Raw genomic sequence first — 13,377 nt, forward strand, 5'->3', positions numbered from 1 at the left:
TTAGGTATTCTTCAAATCTTTCAGAGACCTTCAGAATATGGCATTTAAAATGTTTTAAGACGTTAGGAATTTTATGACAATGAGACACATCTGCTCCTGGCAGTATCAATCTACATCAAGAGGAAGATGGGCATCGAAGACACTCCTTATGGTGTTGGTGATCCATTCGGGCAAGAAACTGCTATTGCCTGGACTGCTTAACTGAACATGCAGGACCCGTAGAGAAATGACTGCTAAACTTGCCTAAAGGTGAGATGATCCTTCAGGGTTCCTGCTTCATGAAAGAGTCTGCGAGACATTCTGCAGGACACAGAAGAAAGTGACTGAACTGTCTTTAAAATTTCCTGCTTTATGGAAAAGTCTTCTGAATACTATGGGCCTGTGGGCTGAAGATGGATGCCCCAATGATACAGAAGGACTTTGGGTGACTATCCAGGCAGTGAAATGTCTCTGTCAATTCTAGAGTTTTGGAAGTTGTTTATAATGTACTTCCTGTTTACTTAGGTAATATCATATCCTTCTGGAATCTTCGATGGAGTTAAAGAATAGATAGTTATAGTTTTCCTTAGTTATGATAAAAGTTATAGTTATGATAAAAGATAAAGTAGATATAAATATTGTAACTGTAATTCTAGCTTGATACCTGTTTTGTTATATGTAATTTTACTATGTTAAAGTTAAAGCCTTCCTTTTTATTTAAACAGAAAAGAGAGGTGATGTGGGAGTTCCATTTGTGCTGTGATTACCATTAGTGAATAAAGAAACTGCCTTGGCCTGTTGCTGGGCAGAACTTGGGTAGGCGGGGAGGACTGGACTGAATGCTGGGAGAAAGAAGGGCAGAGTCATAGAGACACCATGAAGCCACCAGAGTCAGACATGCCGAATCTTTGCCGGTAAGACACTGCCTCATGGTGATACACAGATTAATGGAGATGGGTTAAATTAAGATGTAAAAGTTAGTCAATAAGAAGTTAGAGCTAATGGGCCAAGCAGTGATTTAATTAATACAGTTTCTGTGTGATTATTTTGGTTCTGGGCCTCTGGGACAAACAGGTGGCTCCCTCTCCCAACAAAGTGGTACCCACATGGCCAACTGAATCCATGTAGGACTTGGGAGGGCTTGAAAAGGAATTCTAGACAAAACACACACACAGACACACACACACATACAGACACAGACACACACACAGTAGACACACACAGACACACACACAGACACACACAGACACACAGACACATACACACAGAGACACACACAGACACACACACACAGACACACAGACACACACAGAGATACACACAGATACACAGACACACACACACAGACACACACACAGACACACACAGGCACACACACACAGACACAGACACAAACAGAGATACACACAGACACACAGACACATACACACACACACACACACAGAGTTTATCACAGCTTCTTGCTGTTTGCTGGCACTGTGCCGCAGCTCCTTAGGAGAGGTTTTCCTGACTCAGCCACAGCAGAAAAGTGTGGCAGTTTTAAAGTTAAAAGCACTTGCAATGCTTGCAAAAGACCGGGTTGGGTTTCCAGCACTCATACCACCTGTAGCCCCTGTTTCAGGATATCTAGCGCCCTCTTCTGGCCTCCTCAGGCAGTGCATGCAATTGGTGCATATACATGTCTACATACACTCATACACAGAAAACAATAAATAAATAAATACATTTAAAAGTAAATAATAAAGGCTGGTAGAGGGCTGCTCAGTGCTAGAGCACAAGATTGGCATGCTGGAATCTCCTGGGAGTGGGGAGAGTGGATAAAAAAGAGTAGAAAAGGGAAGAAGAAGGATGGAAGGAAGGGCGGGAAGGAGGGAGAGCAAGGGAGGAAGCCATAGCTGCAGTGTCAAGGGAGAAACTCAGGTGACTTTTAGCCTGAATGGCTGAAGGATGGGTTTGCCCTGGCTAAGCTGAGGAGGTCTGGAAGGCTGCTGGAGTGTAGCAATGCAGAACCGAGTGTGGGCCTGTTTCCAGCATTGTCTGAACTCGGGCCAGTCTCCCTGTTGGGTCAGCAATAGCATCCAGCCAGTGTTTAACACCAGCTTCCCCTTGTGTGTTTGTTTGTATTGTTACCACTCTTAGCGATGAGGATTCTCCCCTCTCTGCAGCTGAGTCTGACTCAGTGTGATTTCAGCAGCATAGGAATGTATGGTGAGTCCAGGGGCCCATGGCCTCAGCCACAGGAAATCCAGAGGGATGCAGAGCTACAGCCTGAACCCCCTCACCCCCTCTGCCTCCCACCGGATCCCAAACTGCAAGGACTCCTTTTTCAGTGAATTTTAAATTACACTTTTTTCTTTTTTTACTTCCGTGTGTGTGCACGTGTGTGTGTGTGTGTGTGTGTGTGTGTGTGTGTGTGTGTGCACGTGCATGCATGGGCCTGTATGCATGAACACTGCGATGCATATGTAGAGGTCAGAGGACAATTAACAGGAGTTGGTCTCCTTCTACCATGTAGGTCCCAGGAATTGAGCTCAGGTGGTCAGGTTGGGTGGTAAGTGTCTTTGCCCTGGGTCACCCCGACAGCCCTATGCATATACATACCCTTCAGGGTCTCAGGTGGAGAGCCACAGCACCCTGGAAATGGGTAATGTGGGGAATGATAAAGTCAAGTAGGGACAGTGTGGAGGCCCTTGGGATGGTAATGATGTTCAAGTGGAGGTCTTACCTCCACCTTTAAGCCTAAAGATCAAAGGGATGGTCCTGAGTTCCTGGTCCTCCTGTCTCTACATCCTGGAGTGCTGTGATTGTCGATCTGTACCGCCACACCTGATCATGTGCTGCTGGGAGACCCTGCCTCCGTGTGTGAGGTGGAGAGCAATCGGGAAAGAAGCCATTACACATGTGCATAGGTGCCTATGCACATACATCCACATATAGTCACACACATGAGCACCTTTATACACACTCACACACACATACACATGGGTGGGAGAGGTGGTTCAGAGGTTAAGAGGCTCCTCTGAGACCCAAGTTCAGCTCCCTACCCATGCTGGGCAACTCACACAGACTGTACTCTAGCTCCAGGGGATCTAATGCCCTTTTCTGGCCTCTGAGGGCACCCGTGTCACATATGCCAGCCTACATATTAACAAAAAAGTTAGCTGGGCTGGCTGGGTGGTGGTGGCACACGCCTTTAATCCCAGCACTCAGGAGGCAGAAGCAGGTGGATCTCTGTGAGTTCGAGGCCAGCCTGGTCTACAAGACCTAGTTCCAGGACAGACTCCAAAGCTACAGAGAAACCCTGTTTTGGAAAAAAAAAAATGTTAGCTGGGTGTGGTGGTGTATGTCTTTTATTTCAACACTTGGGAGGCTGTGTCAGCCCATTCTCCGTGAATTTGAGGCCAGCCTGGTCTATATAGTGAGTTCCAGGACTACATAGTGAGACCTTGTCAACATTTCTTCCCCCATGGGCCTGGGTGAGTGAAAAAGTCAGTGTGTATCATCTAGGGGCACAGCCCTGCTGTCCAGGGTGGAAGGGGTCAGCTTTGCTCTGCTCATCCGGGCCACACACGTGTTGGGAGGCAGCCACAGGCCAGGCATCGAAGACCAAGGTTGAGAAGGTGAGGCCAGCGGAAAAGGAGGCTGTGGGCAGTATTCACGTACAGGCTTCCAGAGGGGTCCACGGCCTTCAGCAGTGTCAACGGGAGGTAGCGACGGTTGGTCTGTCTTCGGAGTGGGGGTCTGGTGGAACCGATGACCTTAGCGATGACCTGTAGGAGGGGACCCTGAGTTCTAGGACTTACACCACTGTCCAACATCCTGAGCCACAGCGTCTGTCCACTCACCTGGGCCACATCCCGAGGGCTCTGTCCCACAGAGCGGAAGAGCTCCCTGGAGGCTGGGAGGTACAAGTCCCGGAAGTAGCCCAGGGTGTCAGGGTCAGTGTCCGGAAACTCCGTTGTGGAAATCTGAGCCAGGAGTTTTCCTTCAAAGTCAGTGATGACTGGGCCTGGCTCCACCATTGAGATGCTGGGAGGAGGGCCAGGATATGGATGCAGGGCTTCAGCAAACTCCTTCACTGGTTTTTCCACTTATTTTTTTTCTCCAGGTGTCATTGTTATTGGTATTTTGAGAAAGGGTCTCACTGTGTAGCCATGACTGTCCTAGAACTCACTATGTAGCTCAGGCTGGCTGTGAAGTCACAGAGACATGCCTGTCTCTGCTCCTGAGTGCTGGGACACTGTGTGCCAAAGTTCTGGTCCCTCCCTCATATTTATTATTACTGCTGTTGTTATTACGTTTCAGCACGGCCTCTTGGTATTACTTCATCTTTCTTCAGCCCAGTCTCCCTCTCAGCATGTTTCCCCCACCTTCCTCTCTCTTCCTCCCACTTTGAAAAAAGGTTTTATTAGCATATATTAATTATGGATAATAATGAATTTCCATTTTTTCCCTTTCTTTAGTTTTTTCTTTGTTTTTTTTTGAAATAGGGTTTCTCTGTGTAACAGCCCTGGCCGTCCTGGAATTAGGAGGGTAGACCAGCAGGCTGGCCTCAAACTCACAGAAGCCTGTTTGCCTCTGCCTCCTGAGTACTGGTATTAAAGGTGTGCACCACCACGCCTGGCTAACAATGGGTATCTTATGTACATAATGTACTTTGATTGTCTTCACCCTCTCTCACCCCCTTCCACTCCTGCCGACCCCTCCCTCCTCCCAGCCCCCTTTTACTCTCATGTTTTTCTCTTTTTTGTGACTCAGTGAGTTTTGTGGGGGTTGCTTATAGAGCGTGGGTGAGGGACTGTTCACAGGGTTGTGGGCTCCTTACCAGTGAGCACATGGCTGAAGAAATGTCTCTTTCTCCCAAGCCACCATTAACTGTCTGCCTGTCCTCAGAGTGGACTGGGTCTCATTAGTGCTGGCTCTACTAACTGGCCTGCCACCCCCTTCACTGTCTCCCTTTCCCTGTGGCTGCCCAGGTGCCCAACTCACAAGATATTGAATTGACGCAGCTGGATAGCAAGACTCTCGAAGAATCCTTCCAGGGCAAACTTGGAGGCCGCGTAGACGTCGTTGAACATGACACCTGAAAGGGGAGGAGGGAAAAGGGTTCAGGGTTGTGTGTGCCAGTGAGAGACTTTGTGAGTCCCAGGGTGATGAGGTCTTTGGAACACAGAGCATGGAGGATTTGAGCATTGGCTAAGGGGACAGAATCATGGATGCAAGGAACTGTGCAATGGGTACAATAGCATCAGGACGAGGTTGTTCTGGATAATGTGTCACCGCCTTCCAGCCCTACCTGCTCCCAGGAAGCTCCCCTCCTTCCCTCCCTATTGAATGGTTCTTTTCCTTATGGCATCCCCACGGTGCATGGACACAGCGACTTGTTACTGCTTCTCCATTGCAGGTGCAATTAGAGCGTGGCTGGGGAAGGAGTCATATCACAGAGTGTGTCCAGGATGAGGAAGGGAGGGAGTCAAGAAGGATTTGAGGAGGCAGAAGATCCCAGGAGCACAGATAGCAAGTAGGTGGCAGGCATCACAAATTGATCTCTGTCTTTTCGGCTGAGTCTCAGGATTCTAACACTATATACATCTCAATGGCCTAATGGGGGCTTTTGTCTTTTGGATTTCAGGGGTTTGAGTGGAAGGATGTGTCAGGTATATCTAGAAGTGGAGTTGATTCTAGGATGTGGATGACTGTCTGTGACATACATACCATTACTGCCTACTCTTACACCAGGACAGACAAAATAAATCAATCCCAGAACATTTCCTTTCTGGGCTTCAGAATTCTTCTCAAGTGGGGTAGTGGTGGCACATGTCCTTAATCCCAGCACTCTGAAGGCAGAGGCAGGTGGATCTCTGTGAGTTCGAGGCCAGCCTGGTCTACAGAGCAAGTTCCAGGACAGGATCCATAGCTACTGAGAAACCCTGTCTTAAAACAAATAAGAAAGAAAGAAAGAAAGAAAGAAAGAAAGGAAGGAAGGAAGGAAGAAAGAAAGAAAGAAAGAGAGAGAAGAATCCTTCTCAAGACAAGTTTGTTTGGACTATGAAATCCTGGATGGGGAGGCCCCAGACTCACCTTGAAGCCCCATAACACTGCTGACCACCACGATGTGGCCCTGTCGCCTCCTCTTCATTCCTGGAAGCACAGCTTTGACCAGACGGACAGCCCCAAAAAAGTTGGTGTTGAACACGTTCTGCATAGTAGCTAGGCTGAGTTCCTCCAGGGGCCCCACAAGGCCTACTCCTGCGTTGTTCACTAAGGGGGTGCACAGAGAGTGTTGCTCGGGTCACCCCCAGGACCTGAGTCCTCAGAACAAGTCTAGGAGGAGACATGTGGAACTAGGTGGTATTAAGCCATTTGGTTTTTTGTTTTGTTTTGTTTGTTTGTTTTTGAGACAGGGTTTCTCTGTAGCTTTGGAGCATGTACTGGAACTAGCTCTTGTAGGCCAGGCTGTCCTTGAACCCACAGAGATCTGCCTGCCTCTGCCTCCCGAGTGCTGGGATTAAAGGCGTGGGCCACCACCGCCTGGCAGGCAGTTTGGATTTTATACAGGCCTCTGGATCTGAGAGAGTGGGTAGAAGATCTACTGGAAACCAAATCTTTGTCATCCATCCATGAGCAATTCCCGTCTGCCCCAAAATTGCACCAAGATGGCCAGACCCACCCGCCTTAGCAGGCTCCATAGGGACATGAGTGACTGCTTCATCATCCTCCTGTCTCTGGGTGACTCACTGAAGTAATTTTCCCAACCACATATGGTTTTCTCTTTGTGTGAGGATGTCTCTCCCATGGAGGCCCTCCCCCAAAGTCTGGCATCTCTAATTAGCAGATTGGTACTCCTGACTCTTGGCCAACTGGTCTACCCCTTTATCCAGGGCTAGAAGCTGTCATCATGCTGAGGGTGAATACTTGAGTTGATAAATGTATGTGGGTGACTCCAGGACCTTCCAAGTCTCACCCAGCACGTCCACTCGTCCTCCTTCAATGTGGCTCAGACAGTTAGCCACTGATTCGTCACTGCACACATCCAGCTGGGCCACGCTGAGCGTCTTCCCGAGTGCCTCTCCAGCAGCTGCCTCCAATGGCTCCTTCTTCCCCAGGTCCCTCATGGTGGCCACCACTGGAGGCAGAGAGCAGAAATGGACAGGTGCTGGGCTTCTTTACCCTGTGTGTTTCTGTAGGATGTGTGTGTCCGTGTGTGTCTGTTCATGTGTATGTACAGGCCACAGGATAATCCTGGGTGTCATTCCTTAGAAGACACCTACCCCCTCCCCAAATTAAATGTGTATGTGTGTGTGTGTGTGTGAGTGTGTGTGTGTGCTGTGCATGGGCCATCACACATGCATAGATGCCAGAGGACAACTGAGGATCAGTTTTCTCCTTACACTGTGGGTTCTGGAGAGTGAAGAGAGGCAGATGCTTTTACCTGTGAGCCATCTCGCCATCTCAGTCTCTTCCTGAATTGGAACTCATCAAATAAGCTAGCTTCACTACTGGCTGAGCTGCAGGGGCTCCACCTCCTTCTGCCTCTCCAATGCTGAGCCTGGCCTTTTTACCCAGGTGTGGGGATAGAACTCAGGTCTTCATGCTTGTGTGGAAAGCACTTTGTTGAGTGAGCTGTCTCTCAGACCTATTGTTGTTGAATTTATTTTATTTTATTTATTGATTGATTTTTATTTTTAAGACTGGGTTTCTCTGTGTAGCCCTGGCTGCCCTGGAACTCAGAGATCTACCTGCCTCTGCCTCCCGAGTGCCAGGATTAAGGATGTGAGCCACAACTGTCAGGCTATCTCTAGGACTTTTGTGCTAAGCATTCCTCTGCCAACATTCAGAAGGCTGAGTTAGGAGGGTCCTGAGTTCAAGGTCAACATGGGCTGCTTAGTGAGGTGGTGTCTCCAAAACAAAACAAAAGACTAGGGATGCAGCTGGGGTAGTGCAATTGTCTAGCATGCAACTGGCCCTGCATTCTGTCTCCAGCATATACACACATGTACACACACGCGTGTGCACACATAGAGGATGCAACCAACAACAAAACAAACCGAACCCTCTTTAGCAATATTATTCTTAAAAAAAAAAAAGTACTTAGCTGGATGATGGTGGTGCACGCCTTTAACACCAGCACTCAGTGAGGCAGAGGCAGGGGATCTCTGTGAGTTTGAGGTCAGCCTGGTCTACAGAGTGAGTTTCAGGCCACCCAGAACTACACAGAGAAATCCTGTCCTCAAGAAACCAGAAAAAAGTTTTAATTTTGTATATTATTTGTGTGTGTGTGTGTGTGTGTGTGTGTGTGTGTGTGTGTATAGCTCAAAGGACAATTTTAGTAATTGGTTTTCTTCTTTCACCGCACACGTTCAATCCCAGGGATTGAACTCAGATGGTTGGCTCTGTGGCAAGCACCTTTTCACCTGTTGAGCCCCGTCGTAGGCCCCTTAGGAGATGTCTACCCACCTACAGGGATGCAGCTTTGCTCACAGGGGAAATTCCTGCTCTCATACTGTGCCCACCTCTAACCCAGAAGGCTGGGAGAATCAACTCTGCCAACTGGGGTGATGTCCTCACCCTGGCAGCTGGCTTTAGAGTGATGATGCCTGCCAGCTTCCTCTCCCACATACTGTGGGCCGGAGGATCCAGGGGTGGCCTGCATGGCGCAGTCGTGAACTGCACAGCTGCACTTGTTAAAGGCTCCTTTAAGGCCCCAAGGTCAGGTTTACTCTAAGACAATAAGAGTTTCATCCTGGAACTGTAATCCGGCTTAGTGCAGACACTGTCAGTGACCATCCTTGGTTGCTGAAGCCTGCTTCCTTTGAGCTGTCTTCTAGGACAGCTTCTTTCCAACAGCACCCCCCCAAGATTTATTTATTTACTTTATGTGTATGAATATTTTTGTCTGTATTGTGCCTGTTGGATGCTCTGAAACTGGGGTCCTGGATGATTGAAAGCCCGTGTCAGTGCTGGGAGTAGAACTTGGATGCCCTGCACGAGCAGTCAATGCTCGCTCTGGGCCCTGGCTGGTCTCCGTCTCACAGATCCCTGTTTCTGCCTCCTGAGTGCTGGAACTGCAGGCTTGTGCCACCATGCCTGGCTCTATTACCACTGGGCATGCAGTGGGCATGCTGCAGTCTCTCTCTCTCTCTCTCTCTCCTCTTTTTTTTTTTTTTGGCAAACTCATGTTATATGGCTTAGTCTGGCCTTGAATTTACCACGATCCTCTTGCCTTTGCTCTGAATGCTAAGATTACAGACCTGTGCCACCATTCCAAGCCTGCATTTCTCTTCCTTTTCTTTCTTCTTTCTTTCCTTCCTTCCTTCCTTCCTTCCTTCCTTCCTTCCTTCCTTCCTTCCTCCCTTCCTTTCTTTTTAAAATCTTATTACTTCTCTCCTCTCCCCTCTCCTAATGCACATTATCTAGAGTTGAGGGTTTTTTGTTTGCGCGCTTATTTTATTTTGAGATAGGTATCACTATGTGAACCAGGCTGACCTTGAATTCAGAATCCTCCACTCTCAACTCCTTGAGTAGTAGAATTTCAGGTGTGTCCTGTCATGGGCCTGGCTTGGGGTTGATTTGTTTTCTTGTTTTTTTTTTTTTTTGTTTTTTTTTTTTAATTTCTCCTTTCAAGACAGGGTCTCCTGTAAACTCAGGCTAGTCTTGAATTTGCTGTATAATTGAGGCTGACCTTGAACTCCTGATCCTCCTGTTTACTTCTTGAGTGCTGCGACTACAGCTGGGCATAGAACCCAGGGCTTTGCTCATGCTTGGCAAACACACTACCAGTTGGTCTACATCTTACGCACACACACACATACATACACATATGCACACACACACAGACATACACATATGCACGCGCACACACACGCACACACATGTGCACATACACAGTTTCTTCATAACATTTCCTATCTGTCATTCAGTACTCAAGAAATACATGTGAGGGGCTGGGAAGATGACTCAGAGGTTATGAGCTCTGGCTGCTCTTCCAGAGGTCCGGGGTTCAGTTCTCAGGGTGGCTCACAGCTGTCTCTAACTCTAGTTCCAGGGTATTTAGCACCCTCTCTGACCTCCTTGGGCACCAGGTGCACATGTGGTGCACAGATATACACGCAGGCCAAAACACCCATACACATAAAATACAAATAAATAAATCTTAAAGAAAAAGAAACATATATGGGATGACAGAGTTACGTAAGTGAGTGTAATAGAGGGCTTCCCTCCGTGTGTCCAGGCTCTTCCCCAGGCCCATGGATCAGCCTACCCCAGGAGGCTGGGATAATAGAGATAGTACTAGAAACTGTGGGTCCTAGGGAGCTAGTGCTTACCCTGGTAACGTTGTCTGGGGTCATGAGCCAGCTGAACAGCGAGTTCAAGGCCAATCCCTGAAGAACAGCCAGAGATGAGCACACTCCGAGGCTGGGAGGCCATGCTGATCTTCTCAGGAACCTGTGACGTCACCTGCACGGCCCCTCCCCCACCCCACTGGACCTACTGCTTCAGCTCATCTCTCTCCTAAGCCCCAGAGGTCCAGGGAGGACCTGGCAGAGGCTGGCCCTGGACAGGCAGCAGCAGCCTCTGTCAAACTCAGCAGCTCTAACTCTGGTCTAGCAGATGCTTCCTCTTGAAGGGCCTGTAATTCCAGCACTGGCTTGGGAAACTGAGGCAAGAGGATGGACAGTCTGGGATTGTTGTCTATTTACTTGTTTGTTTGTTTTTTAATTTTTTTAAAAAAAATTTTGTTGTTCAAAACAGGGGTTCTCTGTGTAGTCTTACCTGTCCTAAAACATACTCTGTAGACGAGGCTGACCTTGAACTCAGAGATTTGCCTGCTTCTACCTCCTGAGTGTTAGCATTAAAGGTGTGTGCCTCCACTATCCGGTGAAAGGAAATTTCTTAAGACATAGAGTATAGACTGATTGTTTTCTTTTTCTTTCTTTCTTTGTTTGTTTCTCTCTTTCTTCCTTCCTTCCTTCTTTTTCTTTTTCTTTTTCTTTTTCTTTGAGACAGGGTTTATGTAGCCCTGGCTGTCCTGGAATTGATATTAGACTGTCTAGTCTCAAACTCTCAGAGATCCATCAGCCTCTGTCTCCTGCGTCCTGGGATTAAAGGTGTGCGCCTTTAATCACCATGCACAGTGGTTGTTTTCCTTTAGGCTGGGCAGTTTAGTCCAAACTTGTGTCAACTATAAATGCGTACGTACACACGTACATATATACATACATAAATGGAGCTGCAGCTCAAGGCCAGCCCTAATAGTGCACACACATTCATGAACACACACTCATGCACACACACTCATTCTTCAGCCACTGTACCCGGTCATTTTCCTTTTGAAAAACTACACTTATCTATTTGTGAGTGTGAGTGTCCACATGCCATGGCAGGCACACGGAGATCAGTGGGCAGGTGTGGGGGCGCTCTTCCTCTACCTTGTGGGTTCCAAGGATCCAGCTCAGGTTGTCTGCTTGACAACAAGCATCTTCACCCTGTGGCCCTCTCACCAGCCCTCCAACATTTTTGTGTTTTTGGAGACATGGTCCCTCTCTGTAGCCTCGGTGATTTGAAATTGAGACTCTCGGCCTCTCAGGTGCTGGGATCACAGGCCATACCCCTGCTGCTTGGCTTATAAGTGAGTCTAGAAGCTTTCTTATGGCGTGTCAGTGAGCTTATGGAGTGAGTAACTGCTCTTTCTTACTGTCTCTGCACGGCAAAGGTCTAGTTGCTCAGGGGAAGAGAAAGAGAGCTCCTGGAAGTCTTCACTGACAGAAGTCAGTCAGAGCAAGAGCAGACACAACTTGTGCACAAGGCCTGGCTTTTGTCCCAGCATCCCCTCCTCTCAAAATGTCAGTTAGATGTCAAGAAGTGAGACGAGGGGTAGCCGGATGTCTCAGTGGATAAAGGTTTCTGCTGCTAAGCCCAGTGACTTGAGTTCCATTCCAGGAACTTGCATGGTAGAAGAAGGGACAACTGACTCCCCAAACTGTCTTTTAACTATCCTGGAGAGTTGTGACATAGAACATGCATGCACGTGCACACACGATGAATAAATAAATGTTGAAAAAAAGTTAGACTACCGGAAGAACTTTCTAGCAAGGTGGCCAGGGCTAGGGTCTTGTGATAACCTTTTATTTAGAAAAGGCTGTCTCTGGGGAGAGAAGATTCTCTTCTCCCTTTACAGTAGGGAACCCCATCTCTTCCAGCCACACAGGGCCCCACCCCCTCTCCCCAGAGACAGAGACTCTTTGTCTGAGGAACCCAGGCTGGGAGTGAGCTCTCTGGTCTGGCACCTCCCAGTTCCCTGTGAGTGGCACTTGGAAACAGGCTCATCTCTTAGATTTTTCCCTGGGCGAATTCCCCTGACTCCTGCTTGTCTGTGCCAGTCAGCTGCAGAGCAGAATGCTCCCTGGCTCTCTGGGGTTGGGCACCCTGGGAAGTCTCATTTGATGAAGGTTTAGAATTGGGGTGGGTGTCTCCCTTGAATGATCTCAGGGTGAGGCAGAAGGAATGGAGGGATGGAAGCCAATTTTTTTCTTTGGGGATTAAAAGCTTGGGGGACAGCCTGGGGTGTGGCTCAGTGGTAGAATGTTCATATAATAAGAGCACTGGATTCCATCTCCACTCCATAGAATGGAAAGAAAAATAGAGATTGAGGGGGAGAGATGGCTCAGTCTCAAGGGTTTGCTGTATAAGCGTGAGGACTTGAATCCAAGGACCTGAGTTCAGATCCCTAACACCCATAGAAAAACCGGAGTGCATCAGCCCTTGCCTGGAATGCAATCCCTGTGGAGGGAGAGACAGAGGACCCATGGGGGTCAGTGGCCAGCCAGCCTAGCCAAGCTGGAGAACTCCAGGTTTGATGAGAGACCTTGCCACAAAAGGTAAGATGGAAGATGGCAGAGAAAGACGGCCAGTGTCTGTCTGATCCCCAGAGACTGTGTATACGTGTGCACACCCCCACCCCATGCACACACACAAGCACATGGTTGTACACGAAAGTTGGATGGAAGGCTAGACATGTGTTTGGCATCCATGGTGAGAGTTTAAGGATGGTACCAGGCTTTCGATTCCAAATTCCAAGGTGCATGTGGACTAGTGGAGGAGTAGGGAATTAGCTAGGACAGTTTGGGGGTCTGAGGTGAGGCTTGTGGAAGAAGTGGAGTCCCAAAGGACAGGCTTTGGGGTGATGCTGCGAGCTCTCCCTTCCTTTGCGGGCCTTGAGACAGAAAGAGTTAGGTATCTGATTCCATGTCTGAGGGGAGGCTGAAGGCTTGCTTTTATTTATTTATTTTCTGAGACTGTCTCACTATGTAGCTCTGGCTGTCTTGGTACTCACTGTGTAGACCAGGCTGACCTCAAACTCACAGAACTCCACCTGCCTTCTACCTCCCAAGTGTTGGG

General features: G+C 48.4%; 1 protein-coding gene across 1 annotated transcript; it reads right to left on the minus strand.

Moving 5' to 3' along the window:
* Nucleotides 1-3,313: 3,313 nt before the first annotated feature.
* Rdh8 (retinol dehydrogenase 8) lies at nucleotides 3,314-10,407 on the minus strand. The gene is made up of 6 exons (XM_087905099.1): nucleotides 10,305-10,407; nucleotides 6,944-7,105; nucleotides 6,061-6,240; nucleotides 4,969-5,062; nucleotides 3,825-4,008; nucleotides 3,314-3,749 (listed from the first exon to the last, which is right to left on the minus strand). The coding sequence occupies exons 1-6, from the start codon at nucleotides 10,405-10,407 to the stop codon at nucleotides 3,534-3,536; spliced, it is 939 nt and encodes a 312-aa protein (XP_087761225.1). The 3' UTR covers nucleotides 3,314-3,533.
* Nucleotides 10,408-13,377: the final 2,970 nt, after the last annotated feature.

This window comes from Myodes glareolus, chromosome 4 (genome assembly GCF_982192425.1).
Source record: "Myodes glareolus chromosome 4, mMyoGla1.1, whole genome shotgun sequence".
NCBI classification, from domain to species: domain Eukaryota; kingdom Metazoa; phylum Chordata; class Mammalia; order Rodentia; family Cricetidae; genus Myodes; species Myodes glareolus.

What these genes read in the sequence shown, in the direction of transcription:
- Rdh8 (XM_087905099.1), bottom strand. Translation starts at nt 10,407, where the DNA reads ATGGCCTCCCAGCCTCGGAGTGTGCTCATCTCTGGCTGTTCTTCAGGG. An exon ending in AGGACGAGTGGACGTGCTGG is followed by an intron (nt 6,241 to 6,943) that starts GTGAGACTTGGA and finishes GCACCCCCTTAG; the next exon opens with TGAACAACGCAGGAGTAGGC. An exon ending in CAGTGTTATGGGGCTTCAAG is followed by an intron (nt 5,063 to 6,060) that starts GTGAGTCTGGGG and finishes CTCCCCTTTCAG; the next exon opens with GTGTCATGTTCAACGACGTC.